This window comes from Pagrus major, chromosome 17 (assembly GCF_040436345.1).
Source record: "Pagrus major chromosome 17, Pma_NU_1.0".
Lineage (NCBI taxonomy): Eukaryota > Metazoa > Chordata > Actinopteri > Spariformes > Sparidae > Pagrus > Pagrus major.
Genome location: NC_133231.1, coordinates 18,277,826 through 18,297,307, shown reverse-complemented (window position 1 = coordinate 18,297,307; position 19,482 = coordinate 18,277,826). Strand labels below are relative to the sequence as shown.

General features: G+C 41.7%; 1 protein-coding gene across 1 annotated transcript in view; it reads right to left on the bottom strand.

Annotated features, from left to right (window-relative positions):
- Window positions 1–679: 679 nt before the first annotated feature.
- efna3b (ephrin-A3b) overlaps window positions 680–19,482 on the bottom strand; it is a 64,162-nt gene continuing 45,359 nt past the window's right edge. The window contains exons 2-5 of the mRNA XM_073485889.1: window positions 12,075–12,367; window positions 9,595–9,660; window positions 8,419–8,496; window positions 680–798 (exon numbers count right to left, since the gene is read on the bottom strand). Of these exons, the coding sequence (XP_073341990.1) occupies window positions 680–798; window positions 8,419–8,496; window positions 9,595–9,660; window positions 12,075–12,367 (556 nt within the window). The remainder of the gene's footprint in view (window positions 799–8,418; window positions 8,497–9,594; window positions 9,661–12,074; window positions 12,368–19,482) is intronic.

Here is a 19,482-nt window from a genome sequence, read left to right as displayed (position 1 = left end):
AAGTGTTTCAGCCAATCAGATCCAGGGGAAAGTCCTCAAATGGTTTTCAATTGGGTGGGTGGATTTGATGCCTTTTTCTTCTTTTTATTGGGATTTCAGCCCCGCCTCCTCCTCCAGTTGTATAAATGCTTTGTGTGGTGTGCATGATTCAACAGGCTCAACCTGTGGCCTGTTCAGACACACACACAAACACAGACACACGTACACACACACACACACACACACACACACACACACACACACGTACACACACACACACACACGTACACACACACACACACCTGCGTCTGTAAGCACAGGCTGTCTTTAATACAACATACGGTTCAGTCTGTGTCGACGAGTACCTGAAGGCCTTCCAACTCTGCCAAAACCACACACTTGCTCAACTAGCAGCTGCACAAACACACGCACGCACGCACGCACGCACGCACGCACTCACACACACACACACACACACACACACACACACACACACACACACACACACACACACTGTGATGCTTGAAAACTCTAATATCTTGCTTCTTTTGACTTCTGCTCTATTTGTGGTATAACTCTCCTCTTTCTCCTCGCTTCTCCTCCTGACTCCCCCCTCCTTGCCCCCCCACTCTCCCACCCGCTGATACTGTACACCTTCCCAAGGCTAGTTGGCATGGTGACGCTGATGGGATGGCCGTTGCTAGGAGATGAAGAGAGCGGCCAGCAGGAGCATCGTCACGGTGAGGAGAAGGCGATCCCTGGACGGGCTGCTGCCACTGACGCTCTTCTCCAGCTTGGGAACGAACGGGTTATATTCATCTGAAACGGAGAGAAAGAAATGGGATGAAATGAGGGACAGTCATGTCTTTATATCAATTCATCACAGTCATAACCGCGGTGAAAAACTTCAAGGGAAAGTAAGGGAAAAAGATAAGTTTATCTGCGCTTCTAATTGAGCTGTAATCTGCTTACACAGCACGGCTTTTATCAAACATGACCACGGTTTTAATGAGGCAGACTGTCTGAGACAGAGTCACACTCCAACTAAAACATGCTAAGTCTGCTACAAAGACAAAGTCAACACGACAGCAGGGCCATGGCTTACTGCTGCAGCTGTTAGCAGAGAGCCCTTATTGTTCTAATAAAGTGACACATTCCCAGTCACACTCATGCATACTTTCACACACAGACAAACTGTATATACAGTAAAACCCCCCCTCAAGTACACCTGGCCACGTCCTAAAAATAGTTTGCGGTTTTCTTTTGTTTCACGCCGAGCGTTGATGTCTAGCCGAACAAACTGTACGAAAACATGAGCAACCAGACAGTTCGCTGCATGCCTTCGCTTATGAGACACATGTGCAGCCAGACACACCCTCTGTAGTCACCTGATTAATGAGACTGGAGGCCAGACAGAAGCACAGTTTTCTGTCTATACACAGGACGGATGATGCTTATTAGGAGCTATTGTGTTCACGGTCCGATGGCACCAAAGTGAAGTGTGGTTATTCTCAGAGTTTCCATATCTAGCTCCGGAATATTTCCAGCTGCTCTGTGGGTCAGACAGCAGAGTAATGACTGGCTGACACCTGGTTTTAGAGATGGCCTCCTCCGGTATGCTCTGCTGGCCAATCTAATGAGGTCTATGCAGCAGCCGAGCTCAGGTTAAACGCTTTGACCGCTCAGTAACCGAGCATGCAGCTGGGGGGTCAGGACACTGTTACTGTGGCGCTGACTGACAGAGAAATGTGGTTTTGAAGACACAAACAGCAGACTGCGAAACATTTTGCAAAACTGGTTCTGGAGTGTGACTCTACTAATCGCCTCATTACACACACACACACACACACACACACACACACACACACACACTGTCTCTCGCTGACTGTCACAGACACATAATTATTGGCGCGCAGCGTTCGCACGATGTTTGTGTAGGGGGCATGTGACGTTCATCGTGACCTTTTGACATGTTCCAGAGCCAAACATTAGCTCACACAAGGAAGCCGTGTGTATCTAAGTGTGTGCGTGTTTGTTCTTGTGTATTTGTGTGCATGCCATATTTTGGAGCAGGAAAGCAGGCAGCATCCGCCTAATAATTAAGAAGCTCAGACACCTAGAGGCGTCTATGAAATTGAACATCACGTTGACGAGAACAAGGGGATATCTTAGGCTCTGACTGTGTGGAGATTATCTGTCTGTTTGTGACGTGTGTGTGTCTGTGTGTGTGCGTTTAGATTTGTCAGTAGCCATCAACTGCAGTGGTTTCTGTCTGATACTGAATATATAACACGATGTGTATGCCATACTATTCTGACGCTGAATTTTAATTTGACGAACTTTCACACACATTTTATACAACATATAATTGAATATGGTAATTCATTAAATCGTGACAGTGTGTACCTCTGTACATTGTTACACAATTAAAGAGTCTGTGACAATAACTTGATGAAAATAATTATCTTTAATTGCTGCTGTCAGAGAGGTGTTGATTTAATTATGTAGTAAACTTCTCAGACGTGATAATTTGTGGTGTCGCCTTATCATAATGTCCTCATTTAAGGGTCATTCCAGTGATGTTGTATTGCACCTCGATGCAATTAGGGGACTTTTGAGTCATAGGTTAAAATAGGACAGGAAATTGATATGATAGCATCTTTCATTAGACTCTACCTGACTGATTAATGCACATGTCTTTCAACTCTAAACTTAATAGAACTCCCACAGAGCCACAGAAGGCATCACACAACTGTTTACAGACTTTGAGATGTGGAGTACCAGATCGGTGTGCCCTCCGTCCGTCTCCCTCTCTTGGTCATGTCTTGTCTGTGTGGCTCTCATGGCTCCCAGCTCTGACTATTGAACACACCTGTCTGCAATCACCTCATCGCTCCTTCCGCTCTGAACACCAGCCTCTCATTAGTTCATCAGTCTGCAGAACATTTACTCTTCAACCACTCCTGTTGTTCCACAGATGCCAAGGCCTAGTCACGCATAGCCAGAGCTATCTCCATAGTCAAGGCCTAACCTTGACTATAACCCTGCCTTTAACCTCCCAGCCATCACACCATCTTTGCCAGCCACAATTCCCCTCGTCTTTCCACGCTCACGCCTCACCAGCCTCCGCCATCATCCTGCCTCATCCTATGACCTCATTCCCTCATCAATATTCAACTCATGATCCTCCTCCTGGTTACAATAAAACTTGCTCCTTTATCACCAGATCCATCCGATGCCTGTGTCCTGCCTTTGGGTCATATATATATTTATATATCCAATTGGGAGGCATAACTTTTAAAAATTAAGGTGACATTGCGGCCCATTTATTAGCCTCATGATGCATAGGGAAATACTGTTGTTCCATTCCTGTTACATCCCTAATTAGCACCAGGGAGACAGCTTGAAAAACTAAAGAAGACACACATGCATATCCAAACCCTCTTAAAACACAGTTTAGAAGCTGCTAACGAGCTGAAGTTGATTACATGAAGAAGCATTTCAGCAAAGTGACATCATCAGGCTAATTGATGCATGTGAGCAATCAACAGGCACACCTGGTATTAATTAGCTATTTCTGGAGACCACTTCCTGGTAAAACAGGAAACTGCTCCAGTGACCTTTTTTTTTTTTTAAATGGACTACTGTAATTTTTAAATATAAGTGGTTCACCTGGTATCTTAACAGGAATGTGGTAGTACATTTGCAAGTACAAGCATGTATTTGTTGAAGCAGCGATGGAAAGTAACTAAGTACATTTACTCAAGTACTGTGCTTAAGTACAATTCTGAGGTACTTGTACCTTACCTGAGTAATTCCATTTTCTGCGACTTTAAGCTTCCACTCCACCACATTATGGAGACAAAAATTGTACTTTTTTACTTCACTATATTTATTTGATAACTAAAGTTACTAGTTACTTTGCAGATTACATGCGGCATCAGAGCCAGAGTAGCACATTTTTAAATTAAAAACACTGATACTGATAATCAGAATAATGTTGATTTAAATATAATAGTTGACCCATTGTATACAGTATATACATACATGTAAAAAAATGTATCTTTTACTTTTACTTGTACTTGTGATACTAAAGTACATGTAATATCAGATACTTTAAGAGTTTTACTCAAATACCATTCATATGGGTGACTTTTACTTTCACTACGTAATATTTTAACATGATATCTTTACTTGTACTCGAGTATGACTTTTGGGTACTTTTTACTACACTGTGTAGAAGTATGAACTCTGTATAAGTGGTATAAGACTGCAAGATAAAATATCCGATGAAACAAAAACGTTTATACATTTTACAACATATATAGATAGATCCCTAGACCTTTATATAGATTTTCTGTCCAGTTATTTTGAATTAAAACATATGACAGAACTGTTTCTACAAATAGAAACAGGAGTCACATTCAGTTTTCTGTGTTCAGTCCACTGAGACTCGTCCTGACGTTGCTGACAAATTAACCCGAACACACTGTCGCTTAAAGGAGTGGTAATTGCTGCAACAAACCCCATTTAAGAAGAAGCTTCTGATTTCCCCGCTAATGGCCGGAGCTGATCGTCAGATACAGTAACCTGAGCCAACAGGGTGGGTAAATGAGTATCCTCCCACTGAAAGCCGTCAGTAATCACATGGCTGCATGGGGAGCTGCTAGCACCATTCCATCTGTGTCGTAAATGAGATCTAAATGAAATCTAATACTGAGGCCGTATTCAGGAGGGAACCACTGTTGAGCCGTAGACACTGATTGAAAGGGGCAGCGCCCAGGAAATAAACTGTGAGCAGTGAAGGGTAGAGAGAGGGAGAGGCGATATGAGCCTGCAACATTCAGCTTAGTTAAACATTTTCAGACACGGTAATCAGGCGGGTTTGAACTGAGCAGTTTGTGTGTTTGCGCGAATGTGCTGATGTGAACTCTGAATAACGGTAATTAAAACTATGATGTGATGAGTCTAATCGGCAGTCAGGAGGAGTGAGAACGAGGGAGGGGAATAGGAAACTGTACAGCGTCTTTGTTTTCGGTTCTTTTCACAGCTCCCCGCTGATTTCCTCACTTCCTCTTGCACCACTTGGGTTATCCTATTAATTTAATTGGCAACACAGCACTACAGGTGAAAATGACCCATAGGAGCTGGAGTAATTTGTGCTCAGCTATTGTGCCAGCCGTTTGCTAAATATTAAAAGTGTTTTCATGTAGTGCAGATTTTTTATCTGTTCAAATACATCCAACACAACTGTTCTTCAGTGGAAATAAACATTGTTTTTCTCAGTGTTCTTGTGCAACTAGTAATTAGGGACGCACTGTGTGATCGGAATAATAGTTTTCTGTTTATTGGAATGAGCATCTCCTGCATTTAGCCTTCTATGTGGTTGCAAATATTTGCAGGAAAGAAAGGAAGACAGACAAGTATTGAGGATAAATGATGAGAATGTATTGCTCAGTGACGCAGAGGCAAAGTAAGGGTGCACTATGAAACTTGTTTACAGGACTATAAGAGACAGCGCTCTTTATACAAGGACTCGCAGTTTGCAAGAGCTAACATGAGTTTAATATGTACTTTAAACCTCAATTTTAACATTTGTATGTGTAAAAATCAAAGGAAAAAGGCATGTATTTTGAGGCATGGTGGGGTGGGAACAAAAACAGCACATTGTCCAACTAGAAATCCGATATTTTGATAACATAGGTCTAAAAAAAAGGTAAAAGGAACATGTAACACACAACAATTTTTTAAATAAACTAATTTCTCTGTTTTAATATGTCTTACATCACTGTGATAGCATTAACGCATACTATAACCACTAGATTAATATCGTTTTGAGTAAAAAAAAAAAAAGAAAACATTAAAAGAGGGAAAAAAACCAATTTCACACATCAAAAGGTGAATAAACTGAGTTTTGGCGGCTTTCCCCTCCACTGCATTCCTACTTTTGCTCTGGGAGAAAAAAACGGAGGATGGGAATTAAAGGGCGGGAGGATGAGGAGGGCATGGAGAAAGGAGATGGAGTGAGAGAGAAACGACATGAAAGAATGATGGAGGGAGGAAAAAGAAGTAGGGGAGAGGTATCTCAACAGACTCATACGACCTGCAGCCATTCGCCACAGCCAGTGATGAGTTTTCGTATGACAGTTATATGAACAGGCTGATTTATTATGCAATCGCACACATGTGAGCATGCACACACACACAGATTAACAACAACACAGCACCATATTCAACAGGATACCTTGGAGAAGACTGACAGGGTTGATGATTGATACCCGCATGTCTGGTTGTGTAAAGGGCGGCAGCGAGGTAGGACAAGCTAGCTGTATATGTTGTTGTTGTGCTGCTGCACTGTTGTTGCCATAACACTGACAGGCAGCTTCAAGATCATCTGAGAGATTATCCCGCAGACTGTCACTTATTGATTTACTGCTCAGTTCCTCCCTTTATCCCTCCCAAATTTCGTTCAGTTCCAGTGCTAAAAAAATTTAGCATGATTCACGTGATTCCCATGATTTGGCCGGTTGTGTAATGTTGGCGAGAGCGACGTAAGGGCAACCTGGGAGTACTTGCCAAGATTTAGCAGTCAAGTACAGGGAATATGAACAAGCCTTTCCTTTTCTGAATGAAGTTTTATTTTTGGGTAACTAACCATGAAACTCAGTGTTCCTTGCTTATCCGGGTGAAAACGGCGAGTGTGAAATGAATATGCATGTAGTTGTTCAGCAGGATCAGCAGCTTGCCGAGCCAGCTGGTGCTGTAAAGTTAACTGTGCTGAAGGTCTCTATTGAAAATATTTCACTTTAGCTGGTGCATTTTGATGCTGACTGGCCAGTTACCTGGTTGCTCTACCATCAATTATAAATGATCAATCTACTGTCAATATCTATATTTTAAAGTCTATTGTTTTTGTTATTGTCCACAAATCCTGTGAAAATCCTTCCACTGAGGATGTCGGGACTTCACAGTAAGACTGAGTCACTACTATCTCTCCAGTCAGTGTCCCCTTATTGTCCAGCTGTCATCATTCAAATGAGAGGAGCTTTGAGTCAATAAAAATGTTGATTTGTTCATTTAGCTCATATCAGTATGCTCACAGAGCCGAACCGAGTGCTTTGGGAACATTTTGCTGCCCTGGATTTCAGGCGAGGTAGGCACAGGCTGTCCTGACTATCTGATTGGTAGAGTTAGGAGAAAAATATTCAAACGTACTACAAGGAATTTTAACAGGCTATGAAACAGTCTCAATTTATACTGATCCCTCTACATGACCTACATAAGCAAACAGGCCATCAGCAAGAATAAGCCCGTTTTTTGAATAAATATAGTGATTCTTAAAGGTGCAATATGTAAGAATTGGCTGGCTGTTGAAGTCATACTAACAGAGGTCAGCATATCACCAGAATATCAGTTAACTGCTGCTAACTGTAGCTGCATTTAGCTAGTTGAGTTTAGTCAGCAGACTGGGATCTTAAAGCACCAGAGAAGAGTTGGTGTTTACACCGCAAGGACAGGAATGGGGAGGGACCAGGGCTAACTGGTTAGCATGCTAACTTCTGCACATCTCTGCTGTACAATGAATAGATGTCACTAATGTAAAAACTCTTTACATTGCGTTGATTATCTTAATTAATTTTGTGAATGATTTTTTTATATTCTACGTATTCAGGTTGAATAACTCAGAAAAGAAAAAAAATCATGGTGGAGTGCTGAGGATGAATTAATGCGCTGCTGAAAATAGTCCACAACAAATGCACCATTAACTCCTGTTTGAGTGATGTTTGTGAAGAACTGCAATGCCCAGCTGTTTGAGGGAATAGCTGAGCCCTTTTTTAAAAAATGAAGTCAAAATTTGATGATTAATTGATCAGTGGATAAAAAGAAAATAAAAATTGTAAGCTGTTTTGATAATCTATTAAATCATTTCTGTCATTTTTTAAGCAAAAAGGTCAAGTATTTGTTGGTTCCAGCTCCTTAAATGTAAGGATTTTCTTTGTCATTCATGATGGTAAATGAAGAGTCTTGGATATTTAAATAAAAAAATGTAAAAGATGATATTTGAAGATGTTACTGTGGGCTTTGTGAAATTGTGATGAGCATTTTTTTTACATTCTTAATACTAACTGATTAATAAACTAATGATGAAAAAAATCATCAGATTAATCGATAATGAATATAATCATTAATTGGAGCCTTTCAGTTAGTTTATGGGATTTGTTGAGAATAAGAAAAAAACAGAGGTACTGTCCTTTAACTTCAATACCTGTGATTAATATGATTTCCATGATTTGACAATGATGTGATCTGAATAATAAACCTGACTCAGTGTCTGTTCTTATGAATCCAGACGGGCCCCACAGGTGTGTTCCACACTTAGTCAGTGTCATGTGATGTCATGTGTGTATAGGTTAAAGAGTGCGTGTGTGTGTGACTCACCAATATCGTCAAGTTTTAGACCTGGTCTAAGCGTGTAGTCTGGTTCTGTAGGCTCTGGCTCATCGTCCACGTCAGAGGCTGAAAGACAGCGAGAGACAAGAAATTGAGTGAGACAGAAAACGAGGGAGTGAGAGAGTGAGGGTGGAGGGGTTAAACCATTGCTCCAACCCAAAGGATTTTAATTACATCCAACTTGACATCTTGAGAGAGACATGTGAGAGAGCGGCAAGGCGAGGGTGTCGGGGTTAAAAAAAAAGAAAAATCCCCTGCAGCAGGCAGACTGACAAGTCAAAACATCACCAGCAGCCCTGAGAGAAAAAGGAAAGAAAGAGTGGGAGAGAAAGAGTGAGCGAGGGAGAGAAGAGCGAAGGTGAAGGGAGGCAGATCAAACTGAAGAGAGGCAGTGTGTGAAAAGGGAAGGAGAGCGATGGAGTCGGGGTGAAAGGGAGGAGAGGTTAATACTACAGGGCGGTGGAAGTTAAAAGGACCGGACAGGCCAGGGATCAAAGTCTGTGTGTATATGTGTGTGTCAGCGTGCGTGTGTGTGTGACGGAGAGAGAGAGATTCGAGAGAGGGTCGAGAGATTGAAGGAAGGCAGGAGAGCGAGTGAGAGAGGTTAACACTACATATACATAGCCACCCACTGACCGCACACGGCAATAAATGGATTCTGACAGGGAGCGAGGGAGGAGGGGTGAAAGGGGAGGAAAGAGAGAGGAGAGAGGAGAGGAGGGAGGCGTGGGGTGAGGGCCTTCAAAGCTGGAGCTGCTCCTTTTCTGCTGCTGTAGAGGGAGAGCAGGAAGGGGAAGGAGAGAGAGAGACAGTAAAAGAAAGAGAGAGAGAGCAAGAGAGAGAGAGAGAGAAAGGACAGGAAAAGAGGAGCAAAGGGGGGTTTCTGTGCTGTGAGTGAAAATGCTGCAGGGGAAACTCAGCAGGGGTATTAATAGCTCTGCCTGTTTCAGACTGTATTTAGATTGTGTATGCATCTGTATGCAGCCAGTGTGTGTGTGTGTGTAAACGTGGGGAGCCCGGTGCCTGCCAGATGGGTAGAGTGGCCATATGGGTGCAGGTACCCTCTGCAAACAGGTCCAAGCATTGCATTACAGGTCACAACACACACACACACACACACACACACACGCACGCACGCACACACACAAGGAGTGAAAGACTCACCCGTGGAGCAGCAGACGTACACTCGTAGTCTCAGACAGCTGCGGCCGTGGTGATGGGTGGGTGTGGCTGTGAAAACATAAAATGCAGGTCAACACCATCCCATTACATATTCACGTGTTTATTGCTTTCAACGATGCGGTCTTCCCAAAACCGGCAACAGGCACGTTTTTTTGCTTCAACTTATTATTATGAAGTAAGTGTTGATTGCACAATGTCATGGAAATAGAATAATGACACCATCGTTGTTTAGATTGGTTTCCTATAAACCTCTCTTTCACTCTGCTATTTTGTCTGCCACCGGGTCAGGAATCTCCTGACTGGCAGCCTGGCACCATTTCTATCTGCTTTCAGGCCTTCATTATAGACTAAATAAATAAATTAACTCACATTTTGAATAAATACAGTCATGTTTCGTCCTGTGTTGTCGGTAGTTGCTACTCTGGTAGCGAGCTTGTTGTCTACGCGACAGTGGTGCCAACAATAATACCACCTGGAAACGCCAGGGGATGGGGTGGGGTGGTTGTTTCCACTCTAACGGAAACTTACCAGTGTTGGGTTTTGTTTTTGTTTTGTTTTTATAGCATTTATAATCCAGAGCAACATATCAGAAGCAATGCACAAATCAAAACCACTGCATCAGTGTCTGATACTGACTTTGTTAAACAGATCGGATATCAACCAGACATGTCATGACTGTCATTTAACACATCTGATATAACACTTTACACATAACATAAAACTTTGACACACTCTTTTAAAAGTTCTCAAACAAGATTAGAGCCCGACCGATACTTTAATTTAACAAAACTTCACTGGGGATTCAAGCATAACTTACCTCAAGCATCTATTCCTACAACCAATATTGGTTGGGCTCTGAACAAGATAACTTAAATTTACACAACCCAATGACAAAGACTAACATTAAACAACCACTGTGGTTTATACCCGTACCTTCCAACAAAAGTCAGTCAGAACTTGTTACTGCAGAGTGACCTCAGTGTGTAAACAGGCAAAAGCAGTCAGTTTTGTTGGAAGTCTCCTTTCTAAAACAGTGACTGTGGTAGGCTAAGTTAACAGTAAGTATTTTTATTTTAGGTTACACGATGTGGTCGAAAGTTAAAAGCACATCATTTAGATTGCAACACTGTGAGAGCAGCGGTTTCGAAAATGTCTGGTTGACACATCACCTCCTTTGTGCCTCACCAGACTCCTCCATGAAAAACATAAATACACTTATGTAGGTTAATTTGTGGCCAACAAGTTGTTGTCTAGAGGGATTGTTGAGAACACACCGCAGTTCAGTCAAACAAAACTTCAAAGTCAAAGTACGACTTTGAATATAAAATACTTTGGACACTCTTGTTTCGGACAAACTCACAGCCGGATTTCAGCATGTTTAACACTCAGTCTCACACAGTAGTGGAGACGAGCATATTTTACTGACTTTATGAACATCAGTCATGTCACAGTCATGTGCCAAGGTTCTCTAATTAACAAGACCCGTTAAAACAATAAGCATATGACCTTGTTCTGTAGCTGTGAGGTAACATTTGGTATCACATGTGAAATATGTCGGTGATCTTCATTAATTTATAAAGTCTACATCGGATTTATTTTAGTTCACAGAAGACATTTTGACGTGCCATAGTCGGAAGTGTAAATAATAAAATGAATGATTCTGAGGGTGCTGGTATCGTTCGTGTTGGCTCAGTGTCACGGCTTACTCGTACACGTGAATAGAAAAGATCATTAATGTAATTGGTAACACCTGTGCTTTTTCTACCGTGACATGTCAAAATGTCTGCTGTTAAAAAGGCAAATTCAAGATGGGCGGGATTTTTTGAGAAGCATACACCGAAATTGTCAAAAGTTCAAATGCATTTCATTTAAATAACAACCAATAGCATTTTATTTGTATTTTTTCCATTTTTTTTGCCTCTATAAACTAAGAAACTCTGTGTTGAAGCACAGAGCAACGTTCTAACAACTTTCTGGAGACGTCTCCCATCAGGTAACGCAGCATAAATGTGCGCTGCACTCATTATATAGCCATTTAATGCATGAGACATTTATCCTTGGCCTGAAATATTTGTTTTTAAATGGCTTTATGACAAGCTAAAGGTTCATTATTTATACAGTGTCATATCGGCGCAAGGTGTTGTGAGTTAATTTGATTAGCTATCAACAAAATGGATGAGTCTGCTTGACTGCAGGGTGATACGATTAGATTTGAGACAGCAATTTGTTATCCTGGAATTACCTGAGGATGGACTGAACTGATGAATCATCAAATCCATTTAACAATACAAAAATAACATGTTTAATCTTACAGATAGCGTTTGTCAAACAATGCTCTAATCTCACCGTCCTCAAGCAAGAACAGCAATCCTTCACTATGATTTATAGTTGTTTTTATATATATTTGTAGGTACATTTGTGGTATTGTATTGACAGGATATTGGTTGTTGCTCTCCACTCACAGATGTAGTAGTACTCCTGTCCAACATGGAACTCGTAGCCTAGCGAGAAGGCGCTGTAGCGCTGGAACTTCTCCGAGAACTTGATGGGCGCGTGCGGGGCGTGGGGCCGGTTGCACTCCCACCTCTTGAAGCCCAGCTGGGGGTCGCAGTTCCTGTAACCGCGGTAGCTGACCATGTAGAGGACATACTGCTCGCCGGTGCCCACCATGCGCTGGCTGTCGTTGTAATGAGGGCAGTAGATGTCCAGGTAGTCGTTGACGTTCACCTGCATCGTGTAGCCCTCCCTACGCAGACTGGACACACAGAGAGAGAAAGCTGGATGAGTACAGATCATCACATGCCATATCATTTTCATTTGCCTCTAACATTAATCCAACTTTTGTGATTTACATATTTAAATTAATTGCATTTAGTCTGTCATGTTTTACAGGCAATTTCAAACATCCGGAAAAAAAACATTTTTTTCCTGCCAGTCAGATTTTTACCAAAACAAAACCAAAACAACTTAATTAACCTCATTCTTCCTAAATTATGCTAATAAATTACAGTTATTTTTATTGTTCAATTCATGCAGCACACAGCAAGTGGATGAACGTGAACAACACACAGGATAAATCACACCACTCTTATGTTTGTTCCACATTTAGCATGAATGCCGATAACTGGCTCTCATTCTCAATTATGCATGTTTACACACATTTTTTTTTGGACCTTTACACCACACTCATACACACGTCACATACTTCACCACAAAGACAACATAACATCACATATCATTGTTGACTATGCTGTGTTTCGGATGCTCACCCGGAGTCAAACAAATCTTTTATTTTTAAAGTTATTGAGTTATTAATACCACAAAGCAGGTGTGTGTGTTTGTGTGTGTGTGTGTGTGTGTGTGTGTGTGTGTGTGTGTTTGTGGTTACAGGGCTGCTGCATGCGGAGAATGCGGAGCTGGCTCTTCAGTATGGACTGAAGGCCCCAGGGCCACAGCTCCTTCTCCTGGTGTCAGCGCAGTGTTGTCCCCTAACCCCAGTGCTCGTACATCAACCTGAGCGCAACGTTGCGCTCACGTCAGCCGTCAACGTCCTGGCCACGTTTCTCCTCCCCCCCAAAGCTCATATATCAGCGTCAGCCCTAAAAAAGACTCGGCCTGACAGGAAGATAAGGTCTGACTCTGTGTCTGGGTGTGTATGTGTGTGTAGTTTGTGTGACAAAGTGAAATAGATTCTTTCCTGACATCCAAAAGCCCTCTTTTTCTCCCCATCACAGACGCGAGCCCATATCTGTGTGACAGAGACAGGTTGCAGTTGTAAATCATACACACGCCGATGAGCATGTGCACGCATACACACACACACACACACACACACTCACTCACTCACTAGATGCTATAGTGGTGACATGATAAAATCACAAGGGGGCAGCAGTGTGTCGTCCTCAGCCTGATGCTGCCTCTCTCCCTTTGCCAGTTCTAGGTCATGTCTCCAGGGAGATTATTATTCAATTATTAAATGAAGATCGAAACACTGTTCCCAATGTCTCCCTCTCTCCATCACTTCTTCCCGCTCTCTCCAAATCCTTCCTGAATTTGTCTTTCTCCCCTTGCTCTCCATTTCTCTCATCCCCTTTTTTTCACAGTAACATGAACGGGAGATTAATTGTTCAACATCATCCGTTGCTCTCGTCCTCCTCCTCTTCTCTCCTCACTTTCCCTCATTACATCATTTACTAGCCTGCAGAAGAGATTTACTTCTTGTGGAATTAGTGGCAGAAAAAAAAAAAGCGGAAAATGCTTCAAGGGAACTATATTTATAGTGGATGCAAAAAAAGAGAGAGGGAGAGCGAGAGAGAAAGAACACAAGTGAGGGATGAGTTTGGTTCCACCGGGGAGGCGTAAATGCAAATTGAGTAAAAGAGCAGAGAGAGCCAGAACGGAGTAGATAGAAAAGGAAAAAAGAGGAAGTTGGAGAGGTTTACGCTACCAAAGAAAAGAAAGTTCTCCATGAGATGAAGGGATGATGGCAGAAAAGAGAGAAAAATGAGGGGGAGGGCAACTCGGAGCATCTTGAGTAATCTGAGAGTAAATCACTTCTCCAGGATAAAAGCTGGCTTTAGGATTCCCACTGCGTATGTGTTTGTATGTGTGTACTTGTGTGTGTGTGTGTGTGTGTGAGCCTGGTTTGGTTTGCGTGTGCGTGAACAAGCGTTTTTTTGTGTGTGACATCAAAGCACCTCACCTTAATCTGCCGAACATTTATATTTGATGGAGTGACGTTTTTAAGGGGAGGGGGGGTCTCTGACATACACACATAAAACACAACAAAACGGGTGATTAAGTGTGTCCTAACAGCAAATCCAATATGAGTGTGGCATCAGAATCCTTGAATGTTGCAATAATCTGTCTAAGACCACATTATGCTTTATAGTTTCAGGCCATGCATAATCAGGAAATATACATGGCCAATTGAGGAGTGAGTTTGTGTTGAAGAGAGCATGTTTTGGGGTTAGGACTGAAGGATTAAAGGCATTAAAATAATTTTTAATCATGCCTCTGCTGTCTCATTTGTATACAAAGCATTACGTGTACTTTGACCCCATGTACAACTTGATCCAATACAACAGTCTTGGACTGACTTTGTGAAACTTACAGTATAATCAGGGGTGCACCTTTTGGTACTTCAGCAGGTCGTGAACAATTCACACAATTTTTTTGCAGCACACAGTGTTGAAACTTTAGAGAACAACAGAGTTAAAATGAAGAACGTATTGTTAAAGGTGCACCTTGTAGTTTTGGAAAAGAAGTTCAGAAATTCAGAAACTCAGATATTATATATCTTAGCGATAATATTGCTAAGGTAATAATGCAAACTCAAAAATATAAATTTTTTCCATAACTGAATAAATAAGGCTCAATCCTCAGAGCGAAATAAGGTCCCCAGAACACTATTTTAAAGCTAGAACGGTGGCCGGGTCCGCCAAATATAAACAAGGTAAAACAGTATGAAATTGTGTTGTCCTTTAAGGTCAGGTTTTCTTCTCACTAAAATTTCTTCCCAAAAATTACATAGTGCACTTTTAACAACTGTGTGTAGTTAAGCCAGTATCCAGACGTGGATCCCTCTTTATACTGTAAATTTTGGATTTCGATGTTGATTCAACTCTGCGGTATCTTTTGAGGCTGCTGTCTGTAGTGTTGTTTTGTTAGACTGTATGCTAAGGTATGAGGTAGGGTGTTTCTAAAGCTCTGGATATGCTCCTGCATATTAAGTTGAGAAAAAATATTAGAAAAAGATGAAGTGCAATTCAACAACACCACAGAGTATAGTCACAAAATGTACCAGACAATGCAGTCAGCAAATAAACAACCAAGTCCCAACAAAAACATGTAATACTTACTGCACAGGCATTTCAATGTAGAGCTGTTTTTACTTGTCACACAGTGTACATGCATGTTGTTTTGCTCCTTATGCTTTCAACCACGATCGTATATGTGATGATGCGTACTCAGCGAATCTGCTCTGCTCATAAAAGACGCTCTTTGACCGCGATAAAGAAAAAAACATTTCTGAAGTTCTTTTACACGACAGAATGAAAGATCCCTGAACTGACCGCAATGTGACTCAAGTTTTTACGTTCATCGCTTAACTGAAGCAGTTGGATTCGACTGTCTGTGGGGAATGTGCCCTTTCCTCTGTACTAAATTGATGGGACAGCCCCGTACCAGTCACATACGTAATATTCCTTCAGGCGGCTTCAAGACAAAAGAGAATGCAATAAATATTTTAATTTAAAAAAAAGAAACTGGTTTCCCTATGAATCATGAGCGGAAAAATCCACTCAAGCTGAGAAAATCCAGATTCTCAATTATATCCCAAATTGTGCAGCCCCATTTTGAAGGCTTTTTATTCCGCTTTATGATATCGGAGTTTATTGGATGGTAATGCTCCCAGATAATTCCAAATAAAGAGAGATGGAGGGATAAAGAGAAGCAGAAACTAAGAGGTGGAGTAGCTTATGAAATGTCGTGATGTGTTCCCTTCCTCTGTTCCCCCTTGACGCCTCCCCTTCCTCTTGTGTTGGATCAACGCTAATTTCCCCCTCTCATAAGCGATACCTGGCAGGGCGATGTCGAGAAGATGGAGCAGGGGAACGTTGCATCAGCGCAAAACACAACTCCGAGGAGCGTAGCAGAGGCTTCCAGAAGCGAAGGAACACCAGAGGGATGGAGTGATAGAAGGATGGAGAGAAAGATGGGAAGATTTATGAGATGAGACGAGGGGTAGTCGGGGTTAAAAGCTGCAGAGTCTGGCCACCAGGGAGCAGAGGGTGATAGCGGGAGGGAGCGAGAAGGAGCAACAGCTAAGAGCAAGATCAAAGTGGGCCTGGATCAATGTCACTACTGTAAAATCACATCAGAGAGTGTGAGAGAGAGCGAGAGAGAGTCTGTTGCCTATATAAATCAGTCGTAGGCAACATAATGCCACAGAGTTACCCCCTGCCTTCCTATTATCTGCCAGGCCTGCTGGAGCACTGTACATCAATAAAACACTTTGACAGTAAGAGCAATCATTCCTTTTTGTAACAAGAGCTTGGAGGACCAGCTTACTCTGCTGTTCTCTGTTGGTAAGATGGTTGACTTTGTATTGAAAGAAGGAGGGCGGCTGAGGCGCACTGGAAGCTCAAAGATTTAAGCCAGCGAGGGTAGTTTTCCCCTTCAACCATGACAAAGTCATAGCATGGTGCGACACTGAATACATACCATGTTTTTATAACAATAGCAGCTAGTCAATATACGGCATAAGCAATGAGGACACCAAAATCATCCATGTGTAGAGCCCAGACACACCAAACCGACATTTTAAAAAAAACAGCGTCAGAGGCGGACGTTCTGTACCTAACTTTCCATACAACCAGGTGGCAGTAGTTTGTATTCATCATGCCAAAAGGGAAGACTCAGGACTAAAGCAATTTTTACACCACTCTCACTAATGTAGCCACTTCTAATCAAAAATGTGTCTGATAAAAAGTTGCAAATGGCACTGGTGAAGAGCCAGAAGCAAATAATAATGAGAAACTGGATAAAAAAAAAGTGAAATCATGGGTGATACAGTGACAGATTCAAGGGCCTTCCCTTTCCGTTTTCCGTTTCTCTTCTCAAGCACATGCTGTGCATTCACGTGCTGTCTGAATTATAAGAAAAACATTTTTCCAACTGGGAAAATTCACATGACTTTGGAGCAACAACGTGGAAAGTTGGAGAAAATGTTGATACACAAGTTGCAGAGTTATGACGCCTAAACATGGCGGACGAAAGTAAACACTGAGTTGATAGTAAGAAACTTTTACCAAGATCATGTATTGTGTAGTCATTATATGATTTCCTTTGCTCTTCCTTGCCACTCAAATACTGGGAACAGCTGTCGAAGGGTTGTTTAAACGCTCTGAGCGATAACATTTAAAACGTTTTTTGCTGTCCATGTTGCTTCCACATTAAAACTCCACAAAAACTAGGGCCACAGAGGCACACTAAACCAGACAATCTGCCAAGGGGAGACTTGGCTATCATTTCCTGAAATAAGTTTGAACTTTTGGTAATTAATACCTGTAAGTTGTTTTTTTTTAATAATCTGGGGATTCACATATTTTCATTAACAGGCCCTTTTAACAGGAGATGTTTTGACATATAACAGTATGAAAAGCACAGGTGTACATAATAAAAAGGATTGATGGCTGAATTCAATTTAGTTTCAATTTCAGGGTCAGCTCACTGTCACACTGTCATGACTCACTGGCACAAATACAATAAAACAGAGCAAACTTTCATGTCAGTGGCGACAACTGTGCTTTTCCTCCTGCGACAAGTCAAAATGTCTTCTGTGGAACACACATTCTACTTGATTTTCCATTATAAATAAACTTTGTAGAAGTGTATTTTAGAGCAATTCCACATGAGAAACGATTAAACGTTTTCAATGTTTTTGAATTAAAATTGTGTCAAATAATTGAAAAAACCCACCCACCCTAATGTGTGACAGGTGAATCAGGGAGCAGCTCAATTTGAATAGAAATTAAACACTTGTCTCACTTACTGCTGGTAAATGTATTTAGTCTGGCATTTCACTCTGAACAACCTTCACTCTGTAGCCGATATAGCATCACAGCAGTTCCATATATAGATGCTTGGTGATGTGTAGGTGTTTAAGTGAACATTTTATGGAAGGAATCCCATTCATGAAGAAAACTGGAGATTTTCCTCTTATTTACCCTTATGTTATTTAACCTTATGTTTACTGTGTCGTTTCTATTAGTAAAACCTCTCCTTTACCTTGTTACTGGGATGACTGTGTGTGTGTTTGTCAAGGTGTTTTATTCACCGGGGGGGCGAGAGTGAGTGGATGACTTAAAGGAGACAAATTATGCTCATTTTCAGGTTTATAATTTTATTTTGGGTTATTACTAGAATAGATTTACATGCTTTAAGCTCAAAAATCAGTTTTTTCATACTGTCCAGTGCTGCAGCTCTGTATTCCCCCTCTGACTGAAGTGCTCTGTTTAAGCTCCTGTCTCTTTAAGGCCCCCCCCTCCCGAATACCCAGTCTGCTCTGATTGGTCAGCTCACACACGCCTGAGCCAGCACCGCTAACAACAACAGAGCAATTGTGGTAAATTAATTCTTATGTGCCAAACTAGCTGCTAGGCATAAATTACATATACATATACATGACATAGTGTGATGTCACAGAATTAAAGGCGGGACTACTGACGAGGCGTTTCAGGAGCGGTGTTTTCTGGAGGAGAGAGGAGCTACTGTTGGTGCGGACTTCAAGGTTTTTAACTTTCAGGTTTCACATTCACTAAAAAAACAAAAAAACATAATCATCTCCTTTAATTAAAAATCAGCTGGATTCTCTTCAGAGATGCTTGAGCTTCTAGATTACTTTCTCATAAGAGATAACGCAATCTGCAAACAGTCACTTAGAACATGATAGCATTGATTAACTCAGCACACATGGATGCAGGGATAATCTTGGTGTTTTAAGTTTGTTTATTCTTTCTAACTAATACATACTCAACGATCAAAAGTAGAAAACTATGGGTGGCTGATTTGGTTGCAGGGGTATAAGTGTGTGTAACTGTGTGAGCATAAGCGAGCTACCCCCCAAAAAAACAAAAAAAAACATGCATGCCCAGATAAATCAAGGTTAAAGAAATCAAAGGAGACGCTGCTGATGGGCACAAGGTTGGCCTGGATTAAAACTTGTCCAGCAGTGTTACAAATGATTGCCAATCAGGACTTAAAAGCCACTCGGCCTCCTGAGGCCAGAATTCTTAATCCCATCTCAGTTCGCTACAGAGATGCTAACATTGTTGCGGGAGGACTCCAATCAGCCAGCGGAGCGGTAGG